General features: G+C 36.5%; 1 protein-coding gene across 1 annotated transcript in view; it reads right to left on the reverse strand.

Annotated features, from left to right (window-relative positions):
- The window catches only part of EYA4 (EYA transcriptional coactivator and phosphatase 4), a 123,169-nt gene that overhangs the window by 31,114 nt on the left and 64,758 nt on the right, over positions 1–27,297 (reverse strand). The window contains exons 3-9 of the mRNA XM_026048191.1: positions 15,590–15,714; positions 14,479–14,547; positions 10,320–10,412; positions 4,011–4,077; positions 1,927–2,069; positions 1,624–1,767; positions 9–88 (exon numbers count right to left, since the gene is read on the reverse strand). Of these exons, the coding sequence (XP_025903976.1) occupies positions 9–88; positions 1,624–1,767; positions 1,927–2,069; positions 4,011–4,077; positions 10,320–10,412; positions 14,479–14,547; positions 15,590–15,714 (721 nt within the window). The remainder of the gene's footprint in view (positions 1–8; positions 89–1,623; positions 1,768–1,926; positions 2,070–4,010; positions 4,078–10,319; positions 10,413–14,478; positions 14,548–15,589; positions 15,715–27,297) is intronic.

Raw genomic sequence — 27,297 nt, forward strand, 5'->3', positions numbered from 1 at the left:
ATTCATACCTGTTGTGAGCTACTGAAGTTTGTAGAATTTGAAACTGAATTGTTTGCATAAATAGTGGATGACGGTGTAAAACTAGAACCTAAAATTAAAAAACAGATATATAATTAATTTTAAGAACTTGTTTATGAATCAAAATAAAATTCTAAATAGAACACTCCATGCTAAGACACAAATAAATCMGAGGAGAAAAAAAATACATTCTATGTAAATGATGAAACACTGTAATGAATTTTAGAAGACATGAAATATTATGTCCAGGTAAACATGCATACATTCCTTTTCATGCTATTCAAGAAAGTAGTGGAAGTAGGTCATCACACTGACCAAAATAGTATTTTTCTGATTATTATAGTCTCAGCTCTGTTCAGGTCTTTTTACACTCTCTTTTTTCTCTTCATTTATGAAGTTCATGCGTTTTAGCGCATGTTACCTTATATAACCAAAAAAACTTTTTTTAGGACTATTTTAATGATCTAGGTGTTTTTAATAGATCTGTAGTGAAGCATGTCCATGTTCTTGACATGTCAGATGATTAATATTGTAATTTGTATTACTTAAAAGATTAACCGTCGTATTAGAAACTAAGGAAGCCTCCAAGTAAAACAGCGCACTGATGATCAAAAGGTAATAAATGAACTAATAATTGACTAATAAAGAAAAATAAAAATATGCATTAAGGAGAAATTCTAATACATTATCTAATCCAAAAGGAAACAAGCTTCAAATGATGTCACATGGCATGTGTTCCCTAATAAATAAAAAATACTTCCAGTCCTGCTGTGTGATTTCACCCCATAAAAACTCAAAGTGCAAATGGGACTGCGCAGTATGACTAGATCTAAATTAAGAGATCTGCAAAGAAACCCTCATTCATGGATATTAATCATGGAAAGTAATTCTGAGTCTTAAATTCTAGAAGTAACTGCAAATGATAAGCATATTTGTTAGAGTTCACAAAAAAATGAACTGATAATGGACTGTAAATGTAAGTGAGCAGCAGGCCAGCAGCAGTAGGTGAAAAATCCTCAACTATTGCCTTTTTTCAGTCCCACTGATATGACTGGAACAACAATATTCTGTTCCACCTACTAGTTTGGCATTTCTCTCTGCTCAATTTTCACCAACACTGAGGGTGAAACGTGAGTGTTGCCCAAGTCACACGCAGACCTACTGTCTTCAACTGCCAGCATTACATTTCCCTTTGTTCTGAAACAAGTCCCCAAAGGTTTTCAGCAAGTTTGCGTGTGACACTCTTGAAATGTGAGCAGAATATTACTTTATTTTTAAAATCAAAATTTGAGGTTCATGCTGCTGYTTAAAAATTGTCAGAGATGAGATTTTTGAAAATTATTAGAATCCTTAAATACACTATTGACACCTTGAGGCATTTTTAGGTACATCAGAGTAAGATGCCTAGATCCCACCAAAATTGATTGGAATGAATGACAGTTAGGTACTTCATGTTTRAGTATTCTGGAAAATGCTATTAAATGTTCATTGGCATCTTTCAGATACCTTTGAATATAGGTACTTAGAGGTTAAACTCGGGTATTCTAACACAAAGCATCCTAGGAAAAAAGGATGGGGGGACACACGACAGTTATGGATACTTACCTGGCATTTGATAAGAGTAYGGTGTTTGGCCTGGCTGTGGGGTGGAAAACCCTGGGCTGTAACTGAGGCACCCGCTCTGCAGTGGTGACTGTGTCTGCGAGAGCCCACTTTCCGTCTTGATGCCTGGCAACATTACACCCAAATCTGTGTGAGAAATCAATTTTCAACTGATTCTTTAAAATATCTTCTCACAGTTGGGAAAAAAAAAATAAAATAATAAAAAAAAAAAAAGCAAGGAATGCTCATGTCAGCATTGCTCTTACTTTTATGTAAGGTGAAGTAAATAATAAAAAGGCCAAATACCATAGGTAGGTAAGCTGTATGGCTGTCCTGTCTGTGAGTAGGCTGTATACACCGCTGGCTGCTGCATTCCTGAATACTGGGTTTGTCCGGCATAGGCAGACATTGTTTGAGCTGCTGGTGTAGAAAGAATGTGTGGATAGGGCCTAAATATCAGGAAAAATAGCATTACTGTGGCAACAAATACTTTGCATGTTGATTCAAGCAATAAAGTAAAGAAAAAGGTTCAAAGATGTCCAAAGGCAGTTCATTATTCTGCCAACTGTTCCTCTTACGGGATTCATTCCAACCCCCATTGAAGCAAGCTGAAAACCACTCTAGCTCACATTCCCCTAAGCACTGTATATATTTTGTGCTGCCCCATCACTACAATTTAATTCCTGAGCTATGTGTCCAGCTCCAGTTAGACTGTGCCATTGCTAATATGTCTTTACATGACTTTGACCCCTTCAGAGCCAAGATCAGCAAGCTTAAATCAAAAAAGATCTCATGCTTTTTTAATCCAGTTGGGGGGAAACTTGGCCCAACATACAAGAGTGGAAGAAAAAAAGAGAATTCAGAGGTGAACTTTAAAGCTACTACATTATGTCCTCTAGGTATGGTTCTGCTTCAATAGAAATCTAGCATCTGGCTTTGGTGGGAGATGGATCACGCTCACAGAGAGCAGTATGAAAAATATTGACAGCAATACTTTGTTAACCAGATGGACTTTCAACATTTGGAAAATATGGGCTAGGGAACTAGAATGGAAATAAAAATGGTCTTTTATTTATAAATACTGAGGTTTTATAGAGAGATTGAATAAAATCAAGTTTAAAATTTTTGCCCTCCAGAGTTGCAAAAACATACAGAGAAACATTTGTCTTGGATTGTTTTGTAAGTCAAATAAGATTTTATGGACCAAGAGTTGAATAAACACACTCTGCAGAATTACACTAACTGAAACCTGGCCATTAAAAGCCATGACTAAATTTCAGATTCTAATTTATTTTTCTTTTTTTTTTCTAATTAGTTCAGTACAGTTGGCAACAGTTAATATCAGAAAAGGATTACTCATTAATTTAGATGCCAGTAAATTATTACAGTAGATTAAAAATTCTACTAGACCTCGTAATATATCTGGCCAAGAGTACCTGACATGGTCAGCCAAAACTTGTTTTAAGTGGAGTAAGTAGGACTGTTCTTAGTTCAGGAGTTTATTTTCTGTATCTTGGCTATATCAAGATACAAATATAAATTTGTTAAAGAAAACTGCAAAAGTCTAATCAGTTAAAGTTTCGGTGTTTTCTCTGTATCAAATTCCAAAGCCACTTAAGTAGCTCGATCAAATATGCAGGAAGAAATAAATGGCATACTGAAATCAAGCACCCTTGTGCACAACACTGATCATAGGACATGCAAATAAATGTGCATATAGACTGCCAACAACAGAAGTATCATATAACATCTTCAGTGCTATTCATTAAGTTCCTACTCCTGGATTCATGTAACTGACTAAGAGACTGTTTTCCTCCAAAAAAAATGAAAGAAGGTCCTAACAATGCACACTGGTTTAAAAGTCATAAATCAGATTAAAAGGTAATCCAATTTTATTTATTTGATTTTTAAGTCTTTTGATATTGGAGAAAGAAGAGGAAAGCTTGGTTCATAACCCTGACATTCTTGGAAGTACTTGGCAGTGCTGGTACTGGGAAGGTCTACATGAGCATGGCTACTTTTAATGCATTTTGAGCATGCAATTGCAATTTTTATGTATTAACTGTCTACTTTAACATATGCATTGTCAGCACAGTGAAGATGCTGATATCTGAGAATGTGAAGATCTCTTTTTTCCCTCTACTTCATGCAGAAATTCAAGGATACATCTTGTGCAGTAATACCTTGTTGCACAGAATAGGATTTTATTCTGCAACCAACTGAGAAAAAAATGTGAGTGAATGGTAATRCAGACAGTACTGGGGTTTAACCATTTTCCTCTCCCTTTTTTTCTTTCTTCTCTTGAAGCACATTTCCTTTCAACAAACCACAGAATTGCCTAGAGCCAAGATCAAATCCCTCTAAAGGCTAGAAGAGGTGCAGACACTAACTTGGAGGGATATAGCTGAGAAGAGTACTGATGTGCTGATCTTGGACTGTAGCCGCTACTTGTTATTACTGCAAAACAGAAAACAAGAATACAACACTTAAAAATATCATGAAACGCAGATAAACATTCTAAATACTAATGAGRTTGCATTATGAGAAAATGTCCTTGAAATAGAACACCTTTCAATTAGGTAGGTGCCATCTGACCTGTGACACCTTAATACAGAAAAATAAAACACAGCAAATTCACAAATCATTCGGGTTGTTGAGACCTTTTTTCTTGGTATCAACATATAGCTGTTTTTAAGCTTGACTTGTTATTTATGGGTAGATTGGAGAGTCATATGCTTCATACATAATCTGTGATACACTATAGATCTTTGAAATTTGCAAGTTATATTAAAATTGCTATTTAAAAAGAATCTTGTCATTCAACATACAGTACTATATGGGATTGAAATAGCATGCATATAAGTTTAAATTCTCACATTAACAAGCTTAATTTCAATACTGGACAGGAAAAATATATTTTATTAAAATGTGATTCCAGCAGTGATAGAAGATACTAGACTGACTCTAGTAACTGCCTAGAAAATCAATTTCCCTCCTTATAAGCAGGCTGATTAGAATACAGGCACTAACAACAATATTTTTACTTCAAATGTAAGCATAAACAGTCCTGTACRGCAGCCATCAAAATTACTTTTGTCTATACTGTTAACAGCTGCATTCTTCCAAGAAAGCTAACAGAATGATAGTCATATCCCATTAAAATTTCATTCAGAAGCAGAGTTCACASTGGATTAATTCCAAGTGTTTGGAAGTTTTTTTTTTTTTTCCTTTAACCATCTGTCTTGACAAAGACAGATGTATTCCAAATATATGTAGTCTAAAGTGTTGAACCAATCCCTTCAGAGCAAATCCATACTGGGCAAACATACAGAGTGTCTTTATTAGGCCATCTGCTGTTCATTCACTTTTCAAAAGATTAAAGTAGTACACAATGAAGCACTGGAATTTCTTTAGTCTAATCAATCATAGTTGTACTTCAAAGTATAGCCTCTTCCTGAGTTTGTAATGGTAGTAGAAATGAACTTTCAGAATTATATAAGTGACAAATAGGTTTAAGTTCCTAACTATTTTATGAAATACGATATAATTCTATATCCAGATCTAGCTAATGTCTCTGCAATTTATTGCTTTGAACACACACAGAACTTCATATTTTTAAAGCCAGTTTAAATACATTTAGAGCATTAGAGCATGCAGGCTTCAGAAAGAAAATACAGTAGAAAGAAAATGATTAGTTTCTTTTTTTAAAGATGTGGAGTATAAGGCCTGAAAATAAAGAACTGGATAACACTTTTTTTAAACATGTGTCACCAGATTTAATAAAAAGAGAAGATGGCTGAAAAGATATTAAAGGGTTTTCCTGTAATGGAAATCTGCTGAATTTATATTCTCCATGTAGATGTTCTTTCTTCTGTCTCTCAACGGTTTAAGTTTGATTTGCGGATTTGCCACTAAGAGTGCATAAAGCTGTTCTTGGATACAGGTGAACTTCAGAGCTGCATGAATCAACATAAAAAGTCCATAAAGCTCTAAATGATCCTCTTATTTGTTCAGTTCTAGAAGAGCAATTGCTCCTCCCTGTTGTATCACTGTGACCTTTCTGAAGACAAGCATTCATTAATAAAGCAACTTGGGCTATTTCTCAGGACAAGGAACTTGCATGATCCTTTTTCAGGTTATCATTTTTTTCTAACCATAATGATGTATGTTTTGTGTATCATTTGCTGAATGACTCATCAGTTGATTAATCAATTTGGGTAATGCACATCTACTCTTCTCTTACAGTGAATATAGAAAAGGAATGACTTTTCAACTGAATGTTTTCCAGCAAAAAGTGTAATGCAATATAAAATACGCCCTCTTTTTTTACTCTTTACCCGTACACATTATTTCATAAATTCAAGCAAGAAAATAAAGTATTTTGGGAAAGGTGTCTTCCTTTAAAAATTTCTGTTTCTTTCAAGCTACTTAATGACACTATCAGTTGTCAGCAAGAGGCAGAAAGAATTGTCAAGTGCCCCAAAAGTAAACTATTTTTCAAGTGAAAAAAGTCTTTTCCATTCTCTTTTTTTCTGATAATATGTCTCATCAATTTGTGCACAACATTTTAGACTTAAGATATTAGGAAAACATGGCAATGTTCTCATTGTGTGAACATTGTGTGTAGAGCCTTTGGACTGATCCTGTGTGCCATACCTGAGACCGGTAATTCTCAAGATTACTGAACTTAAAGAGATTTCACTGATGTATATCTTCCCAATCCTACTTTTCTTTTGGTGGGGAGGAATGACAATGGAAGAAAAGGTGGAAGGGGATTGCTATGTTTCTTTTAACTATATTACTTAATATAAACAGTTCATAAGAATAGAGATAGATGCCGTTTTCTTATTTTGATCATGCTGAAAACAAAGCTCAAATACTCTACAAATTCATTATATAAATTTTCCAAAGGTTTCCAAAGCTCTGAAAAGCTCAAATACTTCTACAAATTCATTATATAAATTTTCCAAAGGTTTGATCTTGAGGGGATGATAAAAGACCCTTGATTTCTTTGTACAAATCCATCAAGCTGCACACTTCTGGAAAAAAATATTACAGTCCATGTGTGCTGTATAAGGGTGTGATAGGGATGTTTGTAGGTAAATTCCCTTTTCACTGAGTCCACTTTCTCTACAAACTGCAGTTTCTGGCTGATGTGTTCCCTATAGGGTTTCTGCACTCTTCAGCTATGGGGAGATAAGAGTTTCTAGGGCAAAACATACAATGTGGAGATTAAGAAATAGGAATGAGGGATTGGTTGGAGGACAGATGTATAAGAGATAGTGTGTTGGGCTGGAGGTCTGAATATGCTGGTGGAAACAGGATAAGGCCTGAAGGTACTGGCTGGAAAAAGAATGTCTACCATGGTCATATGAGATGGAGAAATGAAAACTGTGAATGTGATAGAACAGGATAGAGGGAAAAAGATGTGGAGAAAAAGCAGCAGTACCAGTGCCTTTGAGGCACATTGCTAGCTACAGCCTGTCAGAGTTGAGGCTCGCTATGGTGCCCAGGGTATATTCCAGTCCCAAATAATGTTGGTCTACAGAGGGGGTGTCAAGGTAACTGACAGCTCTTAGCAGTTATTCCGCTAGCTCAAGTGACAAGGGTGGTTGTGAAGAACTTATATGACCGTACATCATGCGATGACGATGGCGAGTGTTCAATTCAGTATAGTCACATGCTGGAATATCTTATTTTTCCATTACACATCTGGAAAATTCTGTGCAAGAAGACTAGGTTAAGAGGATCTAATTTAAATAATGAATCACTATGTATAAACACAAGGCAACCATAGGTTGCACAGCAATGACATTTCCTAACATCGCCTTTATATCCTTCATATTTCTTTTTGATATTCTTTTTGTGTRTAATAAATTCTAAGTAGAAAAGATGATGGGAACTTCAAATGTCTCCCTCAGCTCCATTAAAATGATAAAATTCTCAGACTAATTCACTATTCTAAGCAACTTAAGTACAAAAATGCATGTGTTAATGATACTTGAGTTAAAGCAAATTCATAGCATTTGAAAAGTCTCAGTTTAAGACCGATTGCAGTTCTTCACATCCTGTAAATATCCACCCTAACAAGAATTCACTACAGGATCACAAAGACTCAAATCATAGGATCATAGTATCATAGAATCAATAAGGTATGAAGGACCTTCAGATATCATCTAGTTAAACCTCCCTGCACACGCAGGGTCACCTAGAGCACGTGGCACAGGGCTGCATCCAAGCAGCTTTTGAAGATCTCCAGAARAGRAGACTCCACAACCTCTCTCAGCAGCCTGTTCCAGTGCTTTGTCACCCTCAGTGTCAAGAAATTTTTCCTTAAGTTCTTGCAGAACTTCTGGTGCTTCAGTTTGTGGCCGTTTCCTCTAGTTCTATCACTGGCCACCACTGAAACGAGACTGGCCCCATCCTCCTCACTCCCTTCCTCCTTAATGTTTTTCTATACACTGATCATGTGCCCTCTCAGCCTTCTCTACTTCGGGTTGAACAGGCCCATTCTGCCCTTTCCTCATAGGSCAGATGTTCCAGGTCCCTAATCATCCTTGTAGCCCTGTTCTGGACTCTTTCCAGAAGTAAGTTCCACGTTTCTCTTGTGCTGGGGAGCCCGTAACTGGGTGGAGTACTTCAGATGCACCCTCACCAGGGCTGAGCAGAGGGATGGGATCACCTCCCTCAACCTCCTGGAGATGCTCTTWATATATCCCAGGATCCCATTGGCCTTCTTGGCCACAAGGGCACACTACTGCCTCATGGTCAACTCATTGTCCAAATACAATATACTGAGATGCAGTATATTGTACAACTGCAAACTGTCATTCTTTGAARAAAAGGAGGAAGGCTGGTGCACAAAATGATTTCTCTGCCTTCTTAACCCATGCTAATAGACAAATATTTGTATTTTCCAGAGGTAACGTCACAGAGTGATGAAATCTTAGCTTTGAGTATGAACTGCAGGACTGCCTGGGTGAGACCACTGGGACAACTTAAATTTAAATGCATTAGATCCACATGGTTTATTTTTCAGCTTAAAAGTTGCTTTGTGATAATTCATATATCAGTTTTCTTACTTAGGGCATTCAATTTACACTATGAATCACRACTTAAATCTAGAATATTCAATATAAAACTGCAGGTTTATCATCATGAAATCTTAAAGTCAGCATGTCCAGGTATTTCTGAATAAAAATACCAGGGAAAGCAACTAGCGTAAGTTCCACAGCTGCAGAGTTTATCCATGAAAAATCAGTGTGCATCAGCTGCCTGCGAGGTCTAATGGGTCTCTCCTGCCATATATCTTGCGCACATCTTCACTTTCTGTACTAAAGCRGATCATCAGGTACAGAGCTGGCTCTAACTTATATCCTGGAGTGCTTGTTCAGCCTCCCACTCAGCTTTAGGAAACATCATAGAGAGAGACAGAAATATCATTTGAGCATGAAAATAAATTCTAATAGGTAGAATATTTGAAGGAAAGAAATTCTGCATGGCAAGACTCTCAAAAGTGTCCTAGGACTATGAGGTCTGTTTTCACCYACATCTCACAGATGGGAATGACACATTTATATAACTGATAATTAGGAAAAAAATGGTCGACCTTCAGTGCAATGCTATGCTACACACTGGTTTCAGCTGTGAATAGTTTGTCTGAAATGGCATCTTCCTATTTATTATTTACTATCATTTTCAACCCAGTAAGCTCACAAAATAACTAGCAAGGTTAAAAAGTACAACACATTTTTATTGATTTTTTTACTGTTCTTTATCACCTCTGCCAGAAATCTCATCCAAACAAATTATCCAATCTGCAAATAGCTATAAAAAGCAAGAATGAAAATAATGGGTTTAATTTTTATTTAAGGCTAAAGATGTTACAAAGGCAGCTCTGTGTCCTACTCTGAGGTGAGGAAGGCTATACATTACTCAGACTATTGATCTTCCCACTTTGAATGACCACACATTTATTTCATAGTTAAGTTTGTGACATGGGATTCAGGCTCAATTTTAATTTGAATATGTAGATGAATAACACATAAAAATGATTATGTGAGGGCCAAACTCTGGCTTTTTTTGGAGGAACTGATTGTTTCTGAATTTCAGAGGTGCAGAGATCTCAACACTTCTTTTGAAGCCAGTAGCAGCTAATGGGTGAGTGGCATCTTGGGAAGTCAAGCTGTTATGCAGGTATCTAAATATGAATTTGAGATCACAATTTTTGACACTCTTCATGAAAATGTTACTTGGCCATATTCTATATGTGAAATGCAACTCAGAGATCTTAAATACATGGCATAGGGTCATAAAATTTCACCAACAATGCCAAAATCATACGTGGTCAGACATCCTATAATCTGTAATCACTACTAAGACAATTTTAGGATAGAGTAACAACAGAGTCAATATTTGCAGCAACTTAAAAGAGCTACAGTACATGAATGACATTATTAAAATAAGATTTATACACACAAGAATGTTTTTAGTCACTAGTAAAGCTTTTTTTAAGATAATAGCTCATGAGAATTTTAAATTAAGATATTTTCTGAGAATTATTATTATTTGGTATTAAAATGTTACTTTATTGTAGCTTTTAAAAGATTGATTTCATGCATTGAGATGTTCATTAGTGAGGGTTATCAAATGCTATATTAATGTACATCTAATGATATACGATCTTATCATGGCTTTACCTGACCCAGTAAAAGTGTCAAGTGATCCATCTCCAGTTGTTGTTGTTGTTTCATTGCTGTTCATGGGCTCTGTTTTCACTGCAAGAAGAGACACTACATAGAAGAATAAGTAGACATGAGATTTTTTTCTTCTAAATTTACACCGGACTCCTCATGCCCACTTCATCACTAGCACTCCAGCTAGAATAAGCATGCAGGGTTACAGCTTAGACCTTTGTTCTGCTGTGTTACAGAGAATATAGTATGATGACTTGGGCTGAAACAGCCATTCATCTACCTGTTTTTTATCTGTGCATTCACCTATCTATTAGCTTTGGCAACTGGAATATCTTCTGGGGAGATTTCAATTTAAATCTAATTCATTCTAACAATTCCCTGTGACTAACAGAGAGGAAGGAAACATCAGCTGTCAAGGAATGTAGCACGTAACAAAAACAGTTTTGCCTGACAAGTAAAACAATAATATGGTGTCATTTTCCTACAGAACCAAAACACTTCCACAGTGCCAGCCTTCTCCCATTTCCTTTCCCTCATTTTCTGGTGTGTGTGTTGGGGAGCTTTTCAGTTTTTCTCTCTTTTTTTTTTTTTTTTCTGTGTGTGTGTGTATGTGCTAGGATATTGGCAAGTTATTTTCCATAAGCTGAGGGAGAAGTAAAAAAGGAAAAGAGCAAGAAATTGAAAAAGAACCCTGGAACTACAGGAGGGCATAAATGACAGCCATGAAAAAGTCAGCTTCTAACTAAAAGTTCCTAAATTAAAAATTAGATAGCAAATATGTTATTAAATGTTATCAAAAATTTGGTTCCACTATGAACTCAAAATATTTTTCATGAATCATCATGCACCCATATTTATCACTCAGACTTTAACTGAAAACATCGTAGAGGCTGTATAAAATAAATATTTTATATCTAGTTTGATATGTTACCTCAAGAGACAATATAGTATGGACTTTTATGCTAGAATTTGGGAACTACTCTTCTAATTTGCATGATAAGAAACAAAAATACAGAATACATCATGGCTTTTATTAGAAGTTTGATTGCCTTATTTGGAAAATCCCAACAGAATATCGTAATTGCTTGGAGAAGATCTGTTAAGGTTACCACATGCATCAATGGTTGCTTACAGATCACTGCATGGATCAATGGCTGGAGGGATAGGTGTAAGGACCTGTGTGCCTCCCAGCTGCAGACACATACACTGGATACTGTAATGCCAATGACAGTCTGGGATTTTAAGAGAAACCTGCTGTGACTGCCAAGCTGGCAAGAGCACCTTCTGGCAGATGTAACATATGGCAAGCAAAGGCATTTTCAAGTAAGTCATGTTAGATGTTATAGATGCTTATCACTGTACAAGTGACATATGAATTCCAAAACAAAATAAAAAAAAAAAACCAACTTGACCAGGTAAAACATGTACTATTTGAGCACAAACGCGGTATGTTGGTCTCTGTGATATACAAGATGTCCTACAATATTGGCAGGGTCACAGTGCTAACAAAGTCAAACAACCTCTTCTTATCCCCTTCTTGTAAGTTAGTTATACTGCAGATGCTATCTTTCCCTTTCCTGTAAGTGATTAAAAAAAACTTGRATGTATTTGCCTTTTACATGCATACTTCTTTTCATTATCTTTTCTCTTTGAAATATGCATACTCATTGCTCTGCCAGCAGCAGGATRTTAATTGAAAATGAAATTAAGAAGAAGAATTTTAGCCACATTTTTCAAGATGTTGTACCCTCCTTATCATTTTGAAGGCCTTTGCTGACTGTGAAAAAAAATCTGTGACAAAAATCAAACAAACTGAACAAATTTATTCATGAATAGTCTACTGTTACTATTTTGTACTTATACAAGAAAGATATGTTTATACTTTCAGTAAATCAGTAAGATATACATTCATGAAAAGGTTGAATGATCATTCACCATGTCGTAACAATTGCCTTCTCCAGCTCTCAGGCCTTTCAGTCATATAGAACATGTATTTTGGCTTGAAGCATAAAAAAACCAAAACTACATTTTAATGTATGCACATATTTTTATTTCTCACAAGAATGATAAATTTTACTTCCCCAGACAGTTTTATCTTCTCTGAAGATCAAATTTTACTTCATAAGATCTACATCTCTTTCCTATGCAATTTTTCCATCAACTTACATGAAAAAACCTTCTACTTTTTATGACCTTTAACCACTTCTATTCAAGGAGGCTTTCTATTTCTGCTAGTGCTTGACAGTCATGACCTTTGTTCTATGTTGGATCCAGAAAGACACTTTTATATGTGCCTGTTACCTTTAACTAAAGCTTCAGTGAGGAACTGAGGTACTTGAGTTATCTATATTTTTTTGATTATTGCCAGTTCTAGTGCACTTCCATTGACACAAATATTCACCCTATTCTTCTGTCCTTGTCAATGATCTAAAACAAAATAAACTCATTTGTGTACTTAACAAGGCACCTCTGCTAAGGACAGAAAATGAAAACAGTGTTTTAGGAACAGCAGATGCTACTGCTATGCCCAAAGTTGGACTAGCAAGTGTGACAGTGAGAGGCAATGAGAGCAATTAGAGCAAACAGATCTGAGTCTTTAAAAGATCATGCAGAACAATCACCCAGGCAGCCTGCTATGAGAAGGATGCTCTCCTTCCTTGTAGCAAGCTTAAGATTTTCCTAAGGGAAGAGGCCAACAAGACCAAAGTGAAGCGGCTAGCAAAGAGCTTGTGAAGCCAAACAGCCAGGAGAGCTGCAGAACATCTCATGGGACAGCTGGCAGCTGCCCAGCCATCTGAGGCTTGCCTTAGAGTCGCACCAGGTCTGGATGAGGAGGGACAGCACCTGGTTTGGGCAGAGCATCTGAGAGGAAGGATTGCAAAGGCAGACACATGGTAGCAGCCATTCTGCAGAAGCCAAGGAAGCCCCATAACATCTCAGGAAGGAACACAAGATGACATACATTAAGCTATAGCTAGTTTAAGCACATAATATCATATAATGAAAGACATACTAAAAAGTGCAGGTATTGCACAGATTGGCCTCCCCAGGACATACTCCACCAGAAGCATCGATTAAGGATTCTACTGACATTGGAAAATCAAATGCTGAAGTGATCCCATTAATGCAAGGACTTTCCTGCTGGATATAGCCCACTTCTGGTAATTAGTAGCTCAGTTATTACCTTCAACTTTTACCTGAACTTGCTGACAACATAACTGAGGTGACAGACTAAACCAATTCATTTTTTATTTAAACTTAAATTCTTCTAAGTGAGTAGGAACATTCACACAATATCTTTTTTTTCTAGTGCAAAATTATTTTTGTGCTCAAGTTCAAACTTGTTTTGATAAACTCTCTCAGGATACATAGCTTGCATACATCAAGCTAATACTAAAGTTTTTTTTTTTTTAAAGGAAACGTTTTATATATTCCTTGCCTAGATCTGTGCAGCTTAAGCAGATATGCTTGTAGATAGTCACAGCAGTGCATGTTTACACTTATGATTATTCCTATAGTTGAGGTAAAAGTATTGCATATATAATTACTACAATGCATTATAATTCATAACAATTAATACACACATGAGAGGAAACTCAAATAAAAACAACAGCTGGGAAAATCTGACCAGATGTTTGTAAAGTGGCAAATTACACATAGTAGTACACTAAATATATGCTTTAAAAATAAAAGCAGTAGTAGCTATGTCAGCCTTGATTTTGATCAGGTTATCATGCAGTGCTGCAGCTAAAATAAAAGCAAAACAAATGGGTATTCTGTGGAAAATCCATTGATCTGAACTTCTAGAGATGATGAGTAGTAGCAGTTCCCAGCAAAGTTAATTAGTACTGAGCTCTGACATTCTCTCAGAGCAAGTATACAGTTAGCCTATGTTAGAGTCAGTTAAAATTTGCATTGTTCATCAAATGGCTTTCAACGTATGGTAAGATAAATATTTATTACAACTTCCTTCCAGTTTCTGCTCTGGGAAAGGCCTCCAAAAGGGGGCCTCTAAAAAAAAAAAAAAAGAAAAAAGCAACTGAAAAAAATCCCAGCACATAAATGTCCAAACCACAGAACAAAAGCAGACCAAGAGAGATGTAGCACAGCAGTCACAAACACACACCACCACACACATGCACTGTACCAGGATCTCTCATACTTGTTGCAGAAGAAGGAGTACTGCAACTCAGCAACCAGTCTGCAGTATTTAAAACGGTCATGTTGTCTCCTGAGAACAGCAACAGTATAATGGTTCATTGTCTGAATGTCTGTTCAGTGTGCAGGAATATTCTCCAATGCAAGTAAGTGTTTTTGCATTTCAAGCCAAGTCTTTTAACTGCACTGTATTGTTTTTATGAGTATTATTTTAACTGGTTTATTTATGAAAGCATAATACAGAGGCATATAGTTATTAGTGTTCTTTAAAGAGAGGCTTACAGATTTCCCCTCTCTTTATGCTAGAATAAGCATTTTATATAAAAATATAAATAGGTCGAACCTTAGTAGTTCAGCCTTTCTCTGCAGGACTCTGTTCTCTCCATATACACAGGCACTTTTTATTGACATTGACACGTTCTTTTTTTTTTTTTTTTTCTAGACAAGGGTAAGTGAATAAAATGTTTTATATTGTGGTCAGAAAGAAAATGTTACAAAGATTTTGGTGCCAAGGATTAAAATAGAATATAGCATATAAACTCCAAAAGAGAGGGCTGAAAATCTAGTTTAACTGGTTATCAATGGTGCTACTCTCACTGATACGAATGGGGCTGGAACTCCATCTCAGAGCCTTATACCCTTCCTCTCACTGCTTCATTTGGCAGAACCCAATATCTGCGTAAGAAATACTGCAATGTCTGTGTTTTAGTTGCATGGTGGTGCTGCCCTTGCAGTAATGGGGCATTAATTATCACCGCACTTTATAAAGACTTTAAAAATATTTTATGAAAAACTCTCATTACCTGCAAAAAAACAGAATTAGTGCCTGTCACTTCAACTAGTACAAACTGGCAAATTGGTGTTGCAAACTGGTGTTGGAGTTTGCATATTTACAGTGGCATAAAATTTACATTAATGGAGTAAAACCTCAGSCTAAATGTTTTTATCTTCATTTGTGCTGCAAAGTGCAAATTTAAATATGACCATGTTTCTTCCATAATTTTTGATGGATTTCTAAATGGGCACATGCTCATCAATAAAATGCTGTTTTAAAAAATATATATAACTGAAATCTAGCTAAAATCTTCTGTGCACCAGCGATATCTTATACTCACCTCCAGTTCCATTTGTTGTAACTGATGTACTGCTCAGATTGGATTTATCCAGTTTGGAACTACCCGATGCATCACTACTTCCGACCAGATTATGAGGACTTGCTAGATCTTGCATTTCCATAGACCTGTTAAGAAGAAAGCAATAGTATTTAAATGYATTATCTCAGTATCTGTAATAACATGAATTTTCTAAAGTAATATTTTTGGACATGGACATTTGCAAGGTAGCTAGATTTACAGATCAGTACAGGGTCTACAGTACAGTACAGTACAGTTTTCATTGTTCTGTAACAGATGTATACATGTATGTATGTGTGCGTGTTTTAGGGGAAAATGGATAAACTAAAAGCAAGTCAGTCATTACACAGCAACACAGAAAAACTTCTTACTGACATTATATTTATGCCAGTCCCCAATAGTCACTAAATTTACACTACACTATAGCAACAGAGCTTGCACGTAAAAGAGCAAAGCTGTCATGCATCCAGAAGCTTGCTAAAGCTCACAAACACATGCATTCTTATTAGCTTGCTATTTTTTCTTCCAAGTCACTTTTGGGCAACTTGCAAAATTCCCCAAAGGCAATGAACATAGTAGTTACAGATCACCACAGATTTCAGTGACACAATCACAGGGAGAGACTGCAGATGGCTTTCAATCGGGGACAACAGACTTGCTTTCCTCAGAGACAACAAACAACACACACGAGGCATTCCACATTACACTGGCATCACAGCCCAGTTTTCTGTGTGTGCCCCCCTTTTCCTTGATTCATTTCTAAATTAGTTACATTTTTTCCCCAATAGAAACACAAAATAGGCTATGCCTAAGCAAATTTGAAAGCCCATCTACAACAGAAGAATTAATTACCACATGTATTGTACAAAATGCAATATGTGCTTATAGGCCTGGAAAAATCCAGAATCATTGCAGAAGGCTGAAATGACCAGGAAAGAGATGAACACTTGGGATAGTCCAATAACTGTACTGCAGTGGCCACTTTCATCTTATGTACTCATTGAAAGCTTCCRTTAGAACTGTTTATATTCTGTGCAYTGCACAGATTGTTCTTAGGAAAAATCACAGATCATCAAGTGTGTTTGCCTTCAGATATCACAGATCATCAGATATGTGTTTGCCATCAGAATCTGTTTTTCTCTTCAAGAAAAGAAAAGAAAGGAGAACCTCTCATTATACTCATGTATAATGAGTGCCTCTCATTATACTCATGTACCCAAACACACAGATTGAGAGCTTTCATGTCTTGAATATCTTATGATTTAGGAAATATTGCATTAAAACTGTGAAAATGAAGCACATTTTCTCCAGTAAAAGCTTGGATCAGGTCTGAGACCCAGTAGAATTTTTTTGGCGAGGCAGTCTGCCTCAAAACAGTTTGGACAATTAGTGTGAAGCTTATTTTGCTTCACAGAGATCATACACCAGTAGGTAAGAGTATTATAGCAATCTTCAAGGAAATGCAATGGCATAAACTGAGGCTTGAACAGCCTTWACTTAGATTTCATGATCTCACTGCATATTTATTTCCCCTCATCTATCAGCAGTSCATTTGATTTCTTGTCTACTGGACATGTGAGCAATGTTGGATGAAATAAAATGAAATCAGGTGGTTTACTGTTCCATCAACTTTTGTTTAGTATCTTTGATAAAAGAAGGATAGCAACTAAAGGCTAAAGAAAGTCTATGAGTTACCATTTTGYATGTATTCAAGGGAGCAAGAGAAAGCTACACAAATAAGCAATGTGTGCTCTGTTGTATATACAGTTTAAWAAGCCCCATATGCTCACCTAGCAGTTTAAAAGTGTCATGATTTCGTGTTCAAGTATGATCAGAAATATCTAATGGACAGTTCTAGCTTGGAAAGTTTACACTAGTTGTTTTTTTTCTTGTTTAACATGCAAACTGCAGTAATTTCTCTGTAGATAGGTATATATCACAGCTGCAAGATATATGTACATTAACAATATTTCACAAGCAAAATCATTAACTTACCTAGATACTGTATTTTAAACTATTTGTCTCAAGCAAATTTCATACTCATATGAATTAGCTTTTTAACCAGAAAACTCAGTCCACTGATTTTCTTTTTTCAAATAAATAAACACTTGAATATAAAAAAATCTGACATTGTAAAACAAATAATTATTGCTTCATACCAATATGTAATCATTTGTGTAGCGAAGCAGCAAAGTATACCACCTTTCATTTGTTTCCTATGCTCAGCATGCAGCAAAAGGCATAAACATGGCACCTAAGTATGACTGTCATGCAAGTGAGTTAACCAATCAGTGCTGTCTTAAAAATAGTACATTTATAGATTGAAATTTTAGCTGGGTGTATAAAAGACACTTTGCATTTAAGGRTATGCAATTATGGATAGAAAGGATATCCAAAAGGATAAAGAGTTTTGCAAAACCAATTGTATATATTTGCACTTACCCTAGATGCTCTACCCTGTGTCAATGAGATTATTTTAATATATGCTTATGTGTCATATTTATTCAAGTGYACGTTACCTTCTCTGTAACAGATTTCAATTCACCTTTCTGGCTGCTTTTAGTTTACTTTTAGCCTAAAATTTCTCAGAAAGATGTAATGGACCTACCACAAATCTTACAGTATCACTGAATAAATGATTCAGGAAAAACATTTAATAAAATTGATGAAATAATTCCAACATCTTGAACTCATTTTTTCAAACTAAATGTTTATCAGACTCCTSCTTTCACTGTCTTTAATCAGAGGCAGATTTGGTTCAGTATGTGTTTTCCTGCAATAACCAAGGGAAAAAAGAGAAAGAGAGTGATCTCTGAAGGACCAATTAATACTTCTAAGTGCATGTGGTTATTTATTAAAGACTGCGTTCCAGTATATGCAATGTGTTTCAATTTAGACAGATTAATGTCCATTGTTAAAGCTGTTTGAACAACTACATCATGTAACTTTATTTTCCATTTGTTGCTGCTTTGCTGTGTATCTGAGCTAGTTTCCTCAAACTCGTTTTATCTCAGACCACTTTTTACAGCAATTTAACACAATGTTCAGTTGTATCAGAACTATTTTTTAAGAAATGCATTGTTTTGCAAGAAATTCTTTTACATTTTTCTTGACTGCTTACATGAAGCATGTTAACATGAGTCTAAGCTTCTGCACAAAAATCAGAAATTCGGACAATGGAATCATATTTTACTCTGCTTGGCTAAGCTTCCAAAGCTCTAAGCTACTGGCACTTCCACATGCTTAGAGGAGTATTTTAGAGGCTTCCTGGAAAAGTCTCTAAAACGTCCCATTTGCACAAAACATCCTTCCCAGATCCCAGGTCTCAGCTGTAGCTTCAACAAATCATAGCAGGGTTATGAACTTGGGGCTTCCACATTAGATCACATTTTGTTCCCTGACTTGAAGTGACACCTTTTCAAGCAGTAACCTATGTGCAGAAACAGCATCCAAACAACATCTTCCTATCTGTCTTTACAGGGGTGGCAAATGGACAGAACTTGTGACATACCCTGGACCACTGAAACATGTAGCCCAGCATCATTAACTAAATTTTCATGTATAAATCCAAAATAAAAGTGCTTGAAATAAATTTAATCTTTCCATTAAGTTTCTAAATTAATCTAAAAAAAACTTTTTAAGAAAATTATATAGATTAAGTTTTTTACTAGACTTTAGTAGGGCAAATACACATTGTCTATTTTTTTTTCCTAGCTTTTTCTGTTTCTCAGTGTTCTGTTCTTATCAGTTTCATTTATCATGCTTATATCCACAGGAACTGTATATAATGCAATTAAAAGTAAGTTACACTAATCCTTTAACTGAGCATTAATAAAGCAGGTAGAAAGATATGTATTCTGGATATGTTTTTGTAGTACACACATAGATGCAAATATATGTCTATTAACAAGCAACTACATGCATATTTTTAATATTTTCTGGTGCTAAACATACAAACATATGCCAATCTGTATATGAATGCACGATAAAAAACTTTCCAAAGTCTTTTAAYCAAGGACTCACAGTGTAGCACAACACATAGCCTAAGAAGAATCCTCAAACATGTAATATTTTTAATTATTATACTAATCCAAATATACCAGTTAATAATTTTTCCTTTTCCAGATCCCTTTACTCTGTGTATGGCAGCTTTGACATTTTATACACTGTAAAAGGTAATAAAAAAAAATGCAAAATTGAAGAGGTAAATTTTCTCCATTGACATAATCCCCAGGCTCATCAACTCCTGCTTTGCATTTCTGCAAGCTTGCCAGCTGTATACCRCAGTACCAGCTCTTTTTTCTTCACCAGGTACCATCTTGCAAAAGCATGCCCAATATCATGCAAGTTCTGGAAGCCTGCCAGGGAGTCAGCAACAAATAATACTGTCGGACACTAACAAGACCTCCTCTCGACTCTCCTTGAGGCCTCATGTCTTAGCTTGTACAGTGATCTGATACAGCACTAAGAAGCAGTAAAAGATGTCATGTTGTATGGATACAATGAGCAAATTCCCTTCAGAGTTTTAACTTATTACTTAAAAAAAAAAAAAAAAAAACAGAAAATAAAATCTGAAATTTTTGCAATCATTTGGGAATGGAAGGGGGTTCTAGTGCGTACTTTCTTTCTTTCATGGCCTGGTAAATCGGATGTCAGTTTTCATATTAAATAAATGGGAAAAGAAAGAAAACTAATACCATATTGATCTTCTAAAAACACTTTGTCAGATTACAATTGCTGTCAGATAAAGGCTATCACAGGGAAGAAACCTTAGTGAAATGAAAAAGGGCAACGAAAGTTTCCTACTGGGTTAATAAATACGCACAGTTAATAAATAATAAAATCCCAGGAGGTTCAGCTTAGTAGAACTGTAACTGTAGAGTAAAGGCTGCATTTACAGACCGTATGAATATGGATGACTCATTACAGACTTGCATCTCATGGTGAGAATTCCCAGTGCTGAAGTTCATGAGTTCAAGCTCACAAAGAAATAAGCTCTACCTAGGGACTGCAATAGCAGCACTGTGTGCTGGGGAGAGGAGCCTTGAGGAGCAGGGAGAGAATAATTTGAGGAAAACCCAGACTTCTCATTTTCAGTTTATAGCTCTTTAGATCTCTTTTTAGACCTTGTGCAGCACGGGGCTCCTTTGATGACCCTTTGGGGCATAAATTGGCACTGCTGTGATTATATCTCCATTTTGCTTTTGTGACTATTGTCCTTCTCTTGGTTATTCAAGCTCTATTTCTGGGAGAAAAAAACATCATGCAGACGGTATTACTTTACTGGGGCTGGCTGACAGGCAAGCCAGCCTCACTGCTCAGGCAGCACTGGGTGCATAGGGCTCAGATGTAAACGTGGGCAAGCAGGTTCAGTGATAAAGGCAGCTTTGTAGTGTGCCTGATTATGCCATTTAAAGCTGGGGGAAAAGGATGTTTCCTTTCACTGCACTGTGCCTTCCCCCCAGTTTCCCCATTCTGATTCCCCAACTAGGCTTTTACTACTGTTGTCCTGCTTTGATTCAGTGTCACCATTCTCTTCCCCACAAAAAGGTACCAGATAATAAATCTATGGATCCTTCTTTTCTCATCTCATGAGCAAATGCCAAAGGCCATAGCTTTTATTACTCTAGGATGTGGCTCCTGATATAATAATAAGCAGATCTTATAGCAGATCTTTACCAAAGCACATCTTTACCAAAAGAGGTTTATAGATATTATTGTGATGGGTCTAACACAAAAAAAAAAAGACCAAATATTGTGAAGGTTAATACTGCTTTATGAATTCAAGTKGATTATTTTTATGCATAAGAAAGCTGAAAATTTCTTCTTTTTCTGTATGAGGGATAAAATAAGAGTGAAATGTTTGTATTTGTACTAGTCATGCCTAAACACAATAATGAACCCAGAAAGCACGAAATTTCATTCTATTAATTGCTGAATCTAGCTCTGTACTTGACAGTCAATAATTGTGTGGTCTCCCTGGCTTCTGATTGACTGAGGAATTTTATTTCAGTTTAATATTATTTAATATGGTTTCCAGCAATCCACTGAAAAATGTTAATTCTACTGCAACTTGAGTTGGCCAAAAATTCACATTAAATTGTTTTCTTACTTAATTAACTTTGATTTCCATATTTCTGTATAAAATGTAAAATAATTTCTAGGAAACATTTTTGGTTTGTTTTATTAGACATTTTGGCCATCTCTTCAAAGTCAAATGTACTAAAATAAATACATAAAAATCAAGACAATTCTAGAAAGGGGGAAAAAAAAAAAAAAAAGCTTATTCCATTATTTAGCCTCAGCATACACTTCCAACTTACCCTCTCTAGATTTGTTCAATTAGAAAACACAGGTCTACAACAGCAAAAACTAGCAAACGTTCATGATTGATAGGAAACCCTCCTTCCACCCTATCTCCCCATCTAGCAGTTTGGAATTGGTTTGATTTGACAAAGAGGTATGACAATTTTATATAGGAAATCATTATTTTCTGAAGGTAATAAATGGATATACTTTCAAAAAGCAAAAGCAAAGCTACACAGAGTGACACCTTCTGGCCAGCTGCATCCAGGATTTTGAGATCTCTTTTCTGAATATGAATACGAATGTGACAGGCAGAAGTTTCATGTGGTATATTATTAGCTCAAAGATTTTGCTCCAGGCATTGAAGAAAGTATTTGGCAAGAGTCAGTGTAGTGTTTGAACAGATTACTTCCTGTCCTCTCCTAGAAAAGGGCAGCCTGCTGGAGAAAAGCATTCCAGGAGCCAGACATATAGCAGGCCCGGGATTGCTCTCCAGCCCAGAGGCCAGCTGAGATGGAGCAGTTGAAGAGCGAAGGAGATAGATAGACTGTCTAGCCAGCATCCATCCCAAACTAGAACTACATCTGAGCATGTCTGAGTGCCAGTTGCCACACGTTGAATGTATTCCTAGCACAGCCCTAAAAAATTAACAGAATGGATATTCTCATGCCACAACTCAAGCTCATGCACAGTTAAGGCATGGCTTAGCCATATAGCCCATWGACCACAAGGCAGATTGTGCAGTTCTAGTCTCAGTGTGAATGGAAAATACATAAAGGTATATGAGAGGTTAAACATCAGTTTAACCTACTATTTAAAAAAGGGTGTCTAAAGGAGGTTTTGAAGTCATTATTTGAGTGTTTAAGTAACTCAAAAGTGATAATGACACAACAGTTCCACAGGGAGCTGTCAAATATTCAACTTACAAGAAATACAGACTACTATTTTACAGATATGTAAGATCTAAATACAGATCTTTTGATCATAGGGCCATGGTTTCAAAGAGTGTTGGGTGAACTCACCCAACAGGCTCCATTTCTACCTCTGATCATTTCCAGATGTGACCAGCAAACACCACTTTTGTGGTTCTTAAAACACAGTGCCATAAACAAATAATAAATACTTCTGTAAAGCTTGCTAAAAAACCAATTGTGAGCCTGTAGTCTTCCCTCCTAACTCTACAACTTCTTAATGGAAATTGCAGGTGTTGATCTCTTAATAAAGTCTATGGTGGTGGTTAGTTTTGGTTTTGCTGTGAATTTCAGTCTTTTCTGCATCTCTAAAAGTTGACCACTGGTGCAACTGCTCCAGAATAAGAGCCAACAAATAAACTGAAGAGTGTCACTAAGTTTTTCTGTTGTATTTCTAAATGCAACGAGGACTTCTCTCATTCTCATTCTGAGCAATGTGCATCTGCACAATGTGATGATCAGCTCAGTCATCAGCCTGCTGCCAATTTATCCTTTTTAAGACATGCACATCAAAGTTTTAAACTTTTGACCACAAATMATTTCAAAACATCTCACAGAAAACACAAGCAAACCTTCCTCGTTGACTGACAGTGTTATTTTAATTGGAAAAATGAGAGGACTTTCTTAAAKCACTGTCTGAAGCCATTGTGTGTTCTGGACAATAAGTATGGGCATGTTCTAGCATGCTCACTCCCGAAGAGGAAAAATTTGCCCTTCACTACAACATGTTAACAATACCAAGATGAAAAGCAACACCAAAGCACCAAAGATCCCCAAATCCCTGGTTCTCACTCACACATGAAAGGTGATGGTGAATGTTATAAATCTGCTTTTGCAATAGGTAGAATCTCTTCTCTTTAGCTCTGACATAACTCCAAAACCTTCATTCTTATGCATGTCTATGCAGTAGTGGGCAGTATGATTTGAGCAGGGAGGAGTATGCTTCCTAGCCTTGTCCGGTAGAATGAGCAACAACATGAGTGATCATGAGACATCTGGGATGCCTGGGTCTCAATACTGGTCCAGATACTGATTGCCTTGATCAGTGGCACTCATTTCCATTACTAGTCTTCCCAGAGCTAGCTTTGCTAACTTTGTTTCTATTACATGCTTTGATTAAACCTTGAACTTCAAAACAGAGGGAATTTCTCCATATTAGGATTCATGCATGAAAATGTTTAAGCAATCCTAAAATTGGTTAGTCAAGGATGATAACCCTGGTCGTCTTGAAGTTCCTGGGAATGATGCTATTGACTTTCWTGGAGCATGGACTGCATGCCATAAATATTAATGCACATTTTCATAATAAGATACTAAAGGATGGCTTATCCCTCTGACTTTCCCTGATTTGAAATGTCTGTTGTAACTTCAAAATCAAGACTGAAACATGTGTGTTTCTTCCTCAGAAACTGTCCAAGGGAGAAGACGCTTTCAGGTGCACTGTACTACAACAATCATACCTAATGATCGTATCGTGACTACTGGAGTGAGTATGCCCAATTTCTTTAGCCATCAGTAGTGGGGCCAGCAAGAAATCTATTCCTTTCCAGGAAGGATGGTCTATGAGCACAAACTAGGCAGAATACAGGAGCTGCCAAGTATATGTAGTTTCTATATTTTGTTCAAACTTCATTTTTAATGCAAATGTTCTGAATCTTTTGTTTGTTTGTTTGTTTTTGTTAAATATAAAATATAGGGAATTACTGGCAAGAAGGGGAACATGGGAAACATTAACATGGGAAACATTAACACATGTCACATTTTACAGTGAGGCTCCCCTTAAAAGTTAAACCTGATCTGAACCTTGGCTCCCAAGACAAAAATTCTGTAGTTTACCTCATGTGGAACACATTACATTTGGCTCTAAAACAGTTTGTGTCAAAAGCAATTATTTCTGTTTTCTAATCACAGTCACAACAATGATTTACTCTTAAAAAATAAAACATATATATGCAACTTTCTGRCTGTATAATGCTATAACTGCCTCACAGTCTATTCTTTCCTGCTAAGTAGTAAGGTGTAGTTAAGCATAACCTTTCCGGGTGGCCATGTAGATTAGACGTGTTGTGCACAGTCATTTTCACTTTGTCCAGGAAACCACATTACCTGCATACCTAAAAGAACAGGTAGACTACTGCATTTAAACAACTGATTACACTCAAAATATTTTCTGTTATTCCTAGCAAATAGAGATACTCATGTCCTGATACAGGCACTCATGTTGGCTGCCCTTTACAATTGATATTGAATGATTATATTTCGTTTTGCTTGGCCGTTTGATTTCCCCAAGTCATTTTATAATTTTAGGCTTAACATAGAGTTTTTATGTACCTTTTTAATTTGTAGTGAAGTAGGTGATTTTTCTAAGAGTCAATAAAAATGTGTTGCTGAGGACTCTAGGGCACAATCACTTTCCAAATATGCCCTTGAGCCTTAAGAAGGAACATGTACCAGCTGCAAAATTGTAACACCTCCAATTTCACCTCAAGCTACAGGCTGGTATGTGGGCTGCAGTAAGGAATACATACATATATATATACACATGCTTAGAGACAAGGGAGATGGGCAAAGACAGCAACGGCTCCAGCCATTCCTCACCCATCGTATAAAATATCTTTCCTTGCAGGACTGTCAATGTGTGTGTTTGATGAAAACTGGAAAAGGTTTTGACTATACAACTTAAATCAAAGGGTTTGAACTTTGTATGACTACTGACATGGCATCTAGCCTTTAAATTCACATCTATTACAGTCTTGAGATAGGATGAAACAAATTCTACAGGGTTCTTGGTCTGCAGCTTCATGCACAACTATGTTGCAGACTCCCTCAGTGTAAATTTTCTGCATTTAGCATAGATTGTCCAATAGGTGAGATGAGCGTTATCATATTCTTCTGCTCAGCTCTGATGAGGCCACACCTGGAGTACTGGGTACAATTCTGGGCTCCCCAGTATAAGAGGGATGTGGAGCTTCTAGAGAGGGTCCAGCAGATAGAGACAAAGATGGTTAAGGGACTGGAGCATCTGACGTACAAGGAGAGACTGAATGAGTTGGGCCTATTTAGCCTGGAGAAGAGAAGGTTGAGAGGGGATCTTATCAACATGTATAAATACCTGAGGGGAGAATATAGGGAGGAAGCGGCCAAACTCTTCTTGGTGGTGGCTAGTAATACGTCAAGGGACAATGGATATAAGTGAAACACAGGAAGTTCTGTCTCCAGATGAGAAGGAACTTTTTTCCTGTGAGGGTGACAGGGCAGTGGAACAGGCTGCCCAGGGAGGTTGTGGAGTCTCCTTCTCTGGAGGTCTTGCAAACCCACCTGGATGCCACCCTGTGCCCCTGCTCTGGGTGTCCCTGCTGGAGCAGAGAGGTTGGACTAGATGGTCTCTAGAGCTCCCTTCCAACCTCAACCACTCTGTGATTCTGTGATACTTGATTAGTGATACCAAGTTTTTTATAATTCAATTTTTTTTTTCCTCAATAAACTCTAAGGTATTACTGCTGTGAAACATGGTGTAATAACAAAACCCTAAGGGGGCTAAATCAGTTTCTCGAGCACTAGCTTAAAAAGTCTCAAAAGGTAGCACTTAAGGGCATATTTTTTTTCTATTTGATTTAAACAACATGATCAGAATAAAAATCTGAAATAACATTGGAAAAACAMCTTACATCTAGTCACCTACAAACTAACTCTGCACTGAAAAGATAATGAGACCCACTTTAAAATTTAAAGTGACAGAAATTTAGCTGTAAATTGGAACAGAACTAAAATGAAATTCATAGAAGAAGATGTGCTCCCTTTATGCTGTCTTCTGTGCTCTGACTGCATAATTCTGGGGGAAAAATAAAGAAGTCTGTACACGGATTGGTTTATTTATTTGGGCACTGTGCATGCCTTCTTGAACAGATCTGCCAAATATTCCCTCCCACAGACTTGCTGCTTCAGTCCTGGGCCTCTCCTAAACAGCAGACAAGAATCCCCTATGATTTAGATTGAGACTTTCATACAGATTTTCACATATAACCAAATCCAGATTGGAATTTAGGATTTCAGAGGTGGAAGGCTAGTGGAAAGCAAGTATATTTCAAGCTTCAAGGAGAGGTAAAGTTACCTCTCCTCTAAAAAAGTGACATACAGTACTTCCCAAAGAAATCTRACAATAATACAGACTCAGATCACACTAAATTATATCACTTGGCAGCTAAACTGGARAACTCAGTCCAGAATTGCCAACAAAGCTCAATATACACATTTGGATGTATGGAAAGTTTTGAGATTTCTAAGAGAATTCAGCATGCACAGGGATCTTATGAGACTCATAAAGAACCTTATCAGTTGCAAAGGAGTGTGTAAATTTTAAGTATAAGATGAAAGTTACTCCTTTTTTTWAAAAAAAAAAAAGCATTCAAGAGA

The sequence above is a fragment of the Nothoprocta perdicaria genome, unplaced genomic scaffold, assembly GCF_003342845.1.
Source record: "Nothoprocta perdicaria isolate Ctin4 unplaced genomic scaffold, notPer1 scaffold_52, whole genome shotgun sequence".
Lineage (NCBI taxonomy): Eukaryota > Metazoa > Chordata > Aves > Tinamiformes > Tinamidae > Nothoprocta > Nothoprocta perdicaria.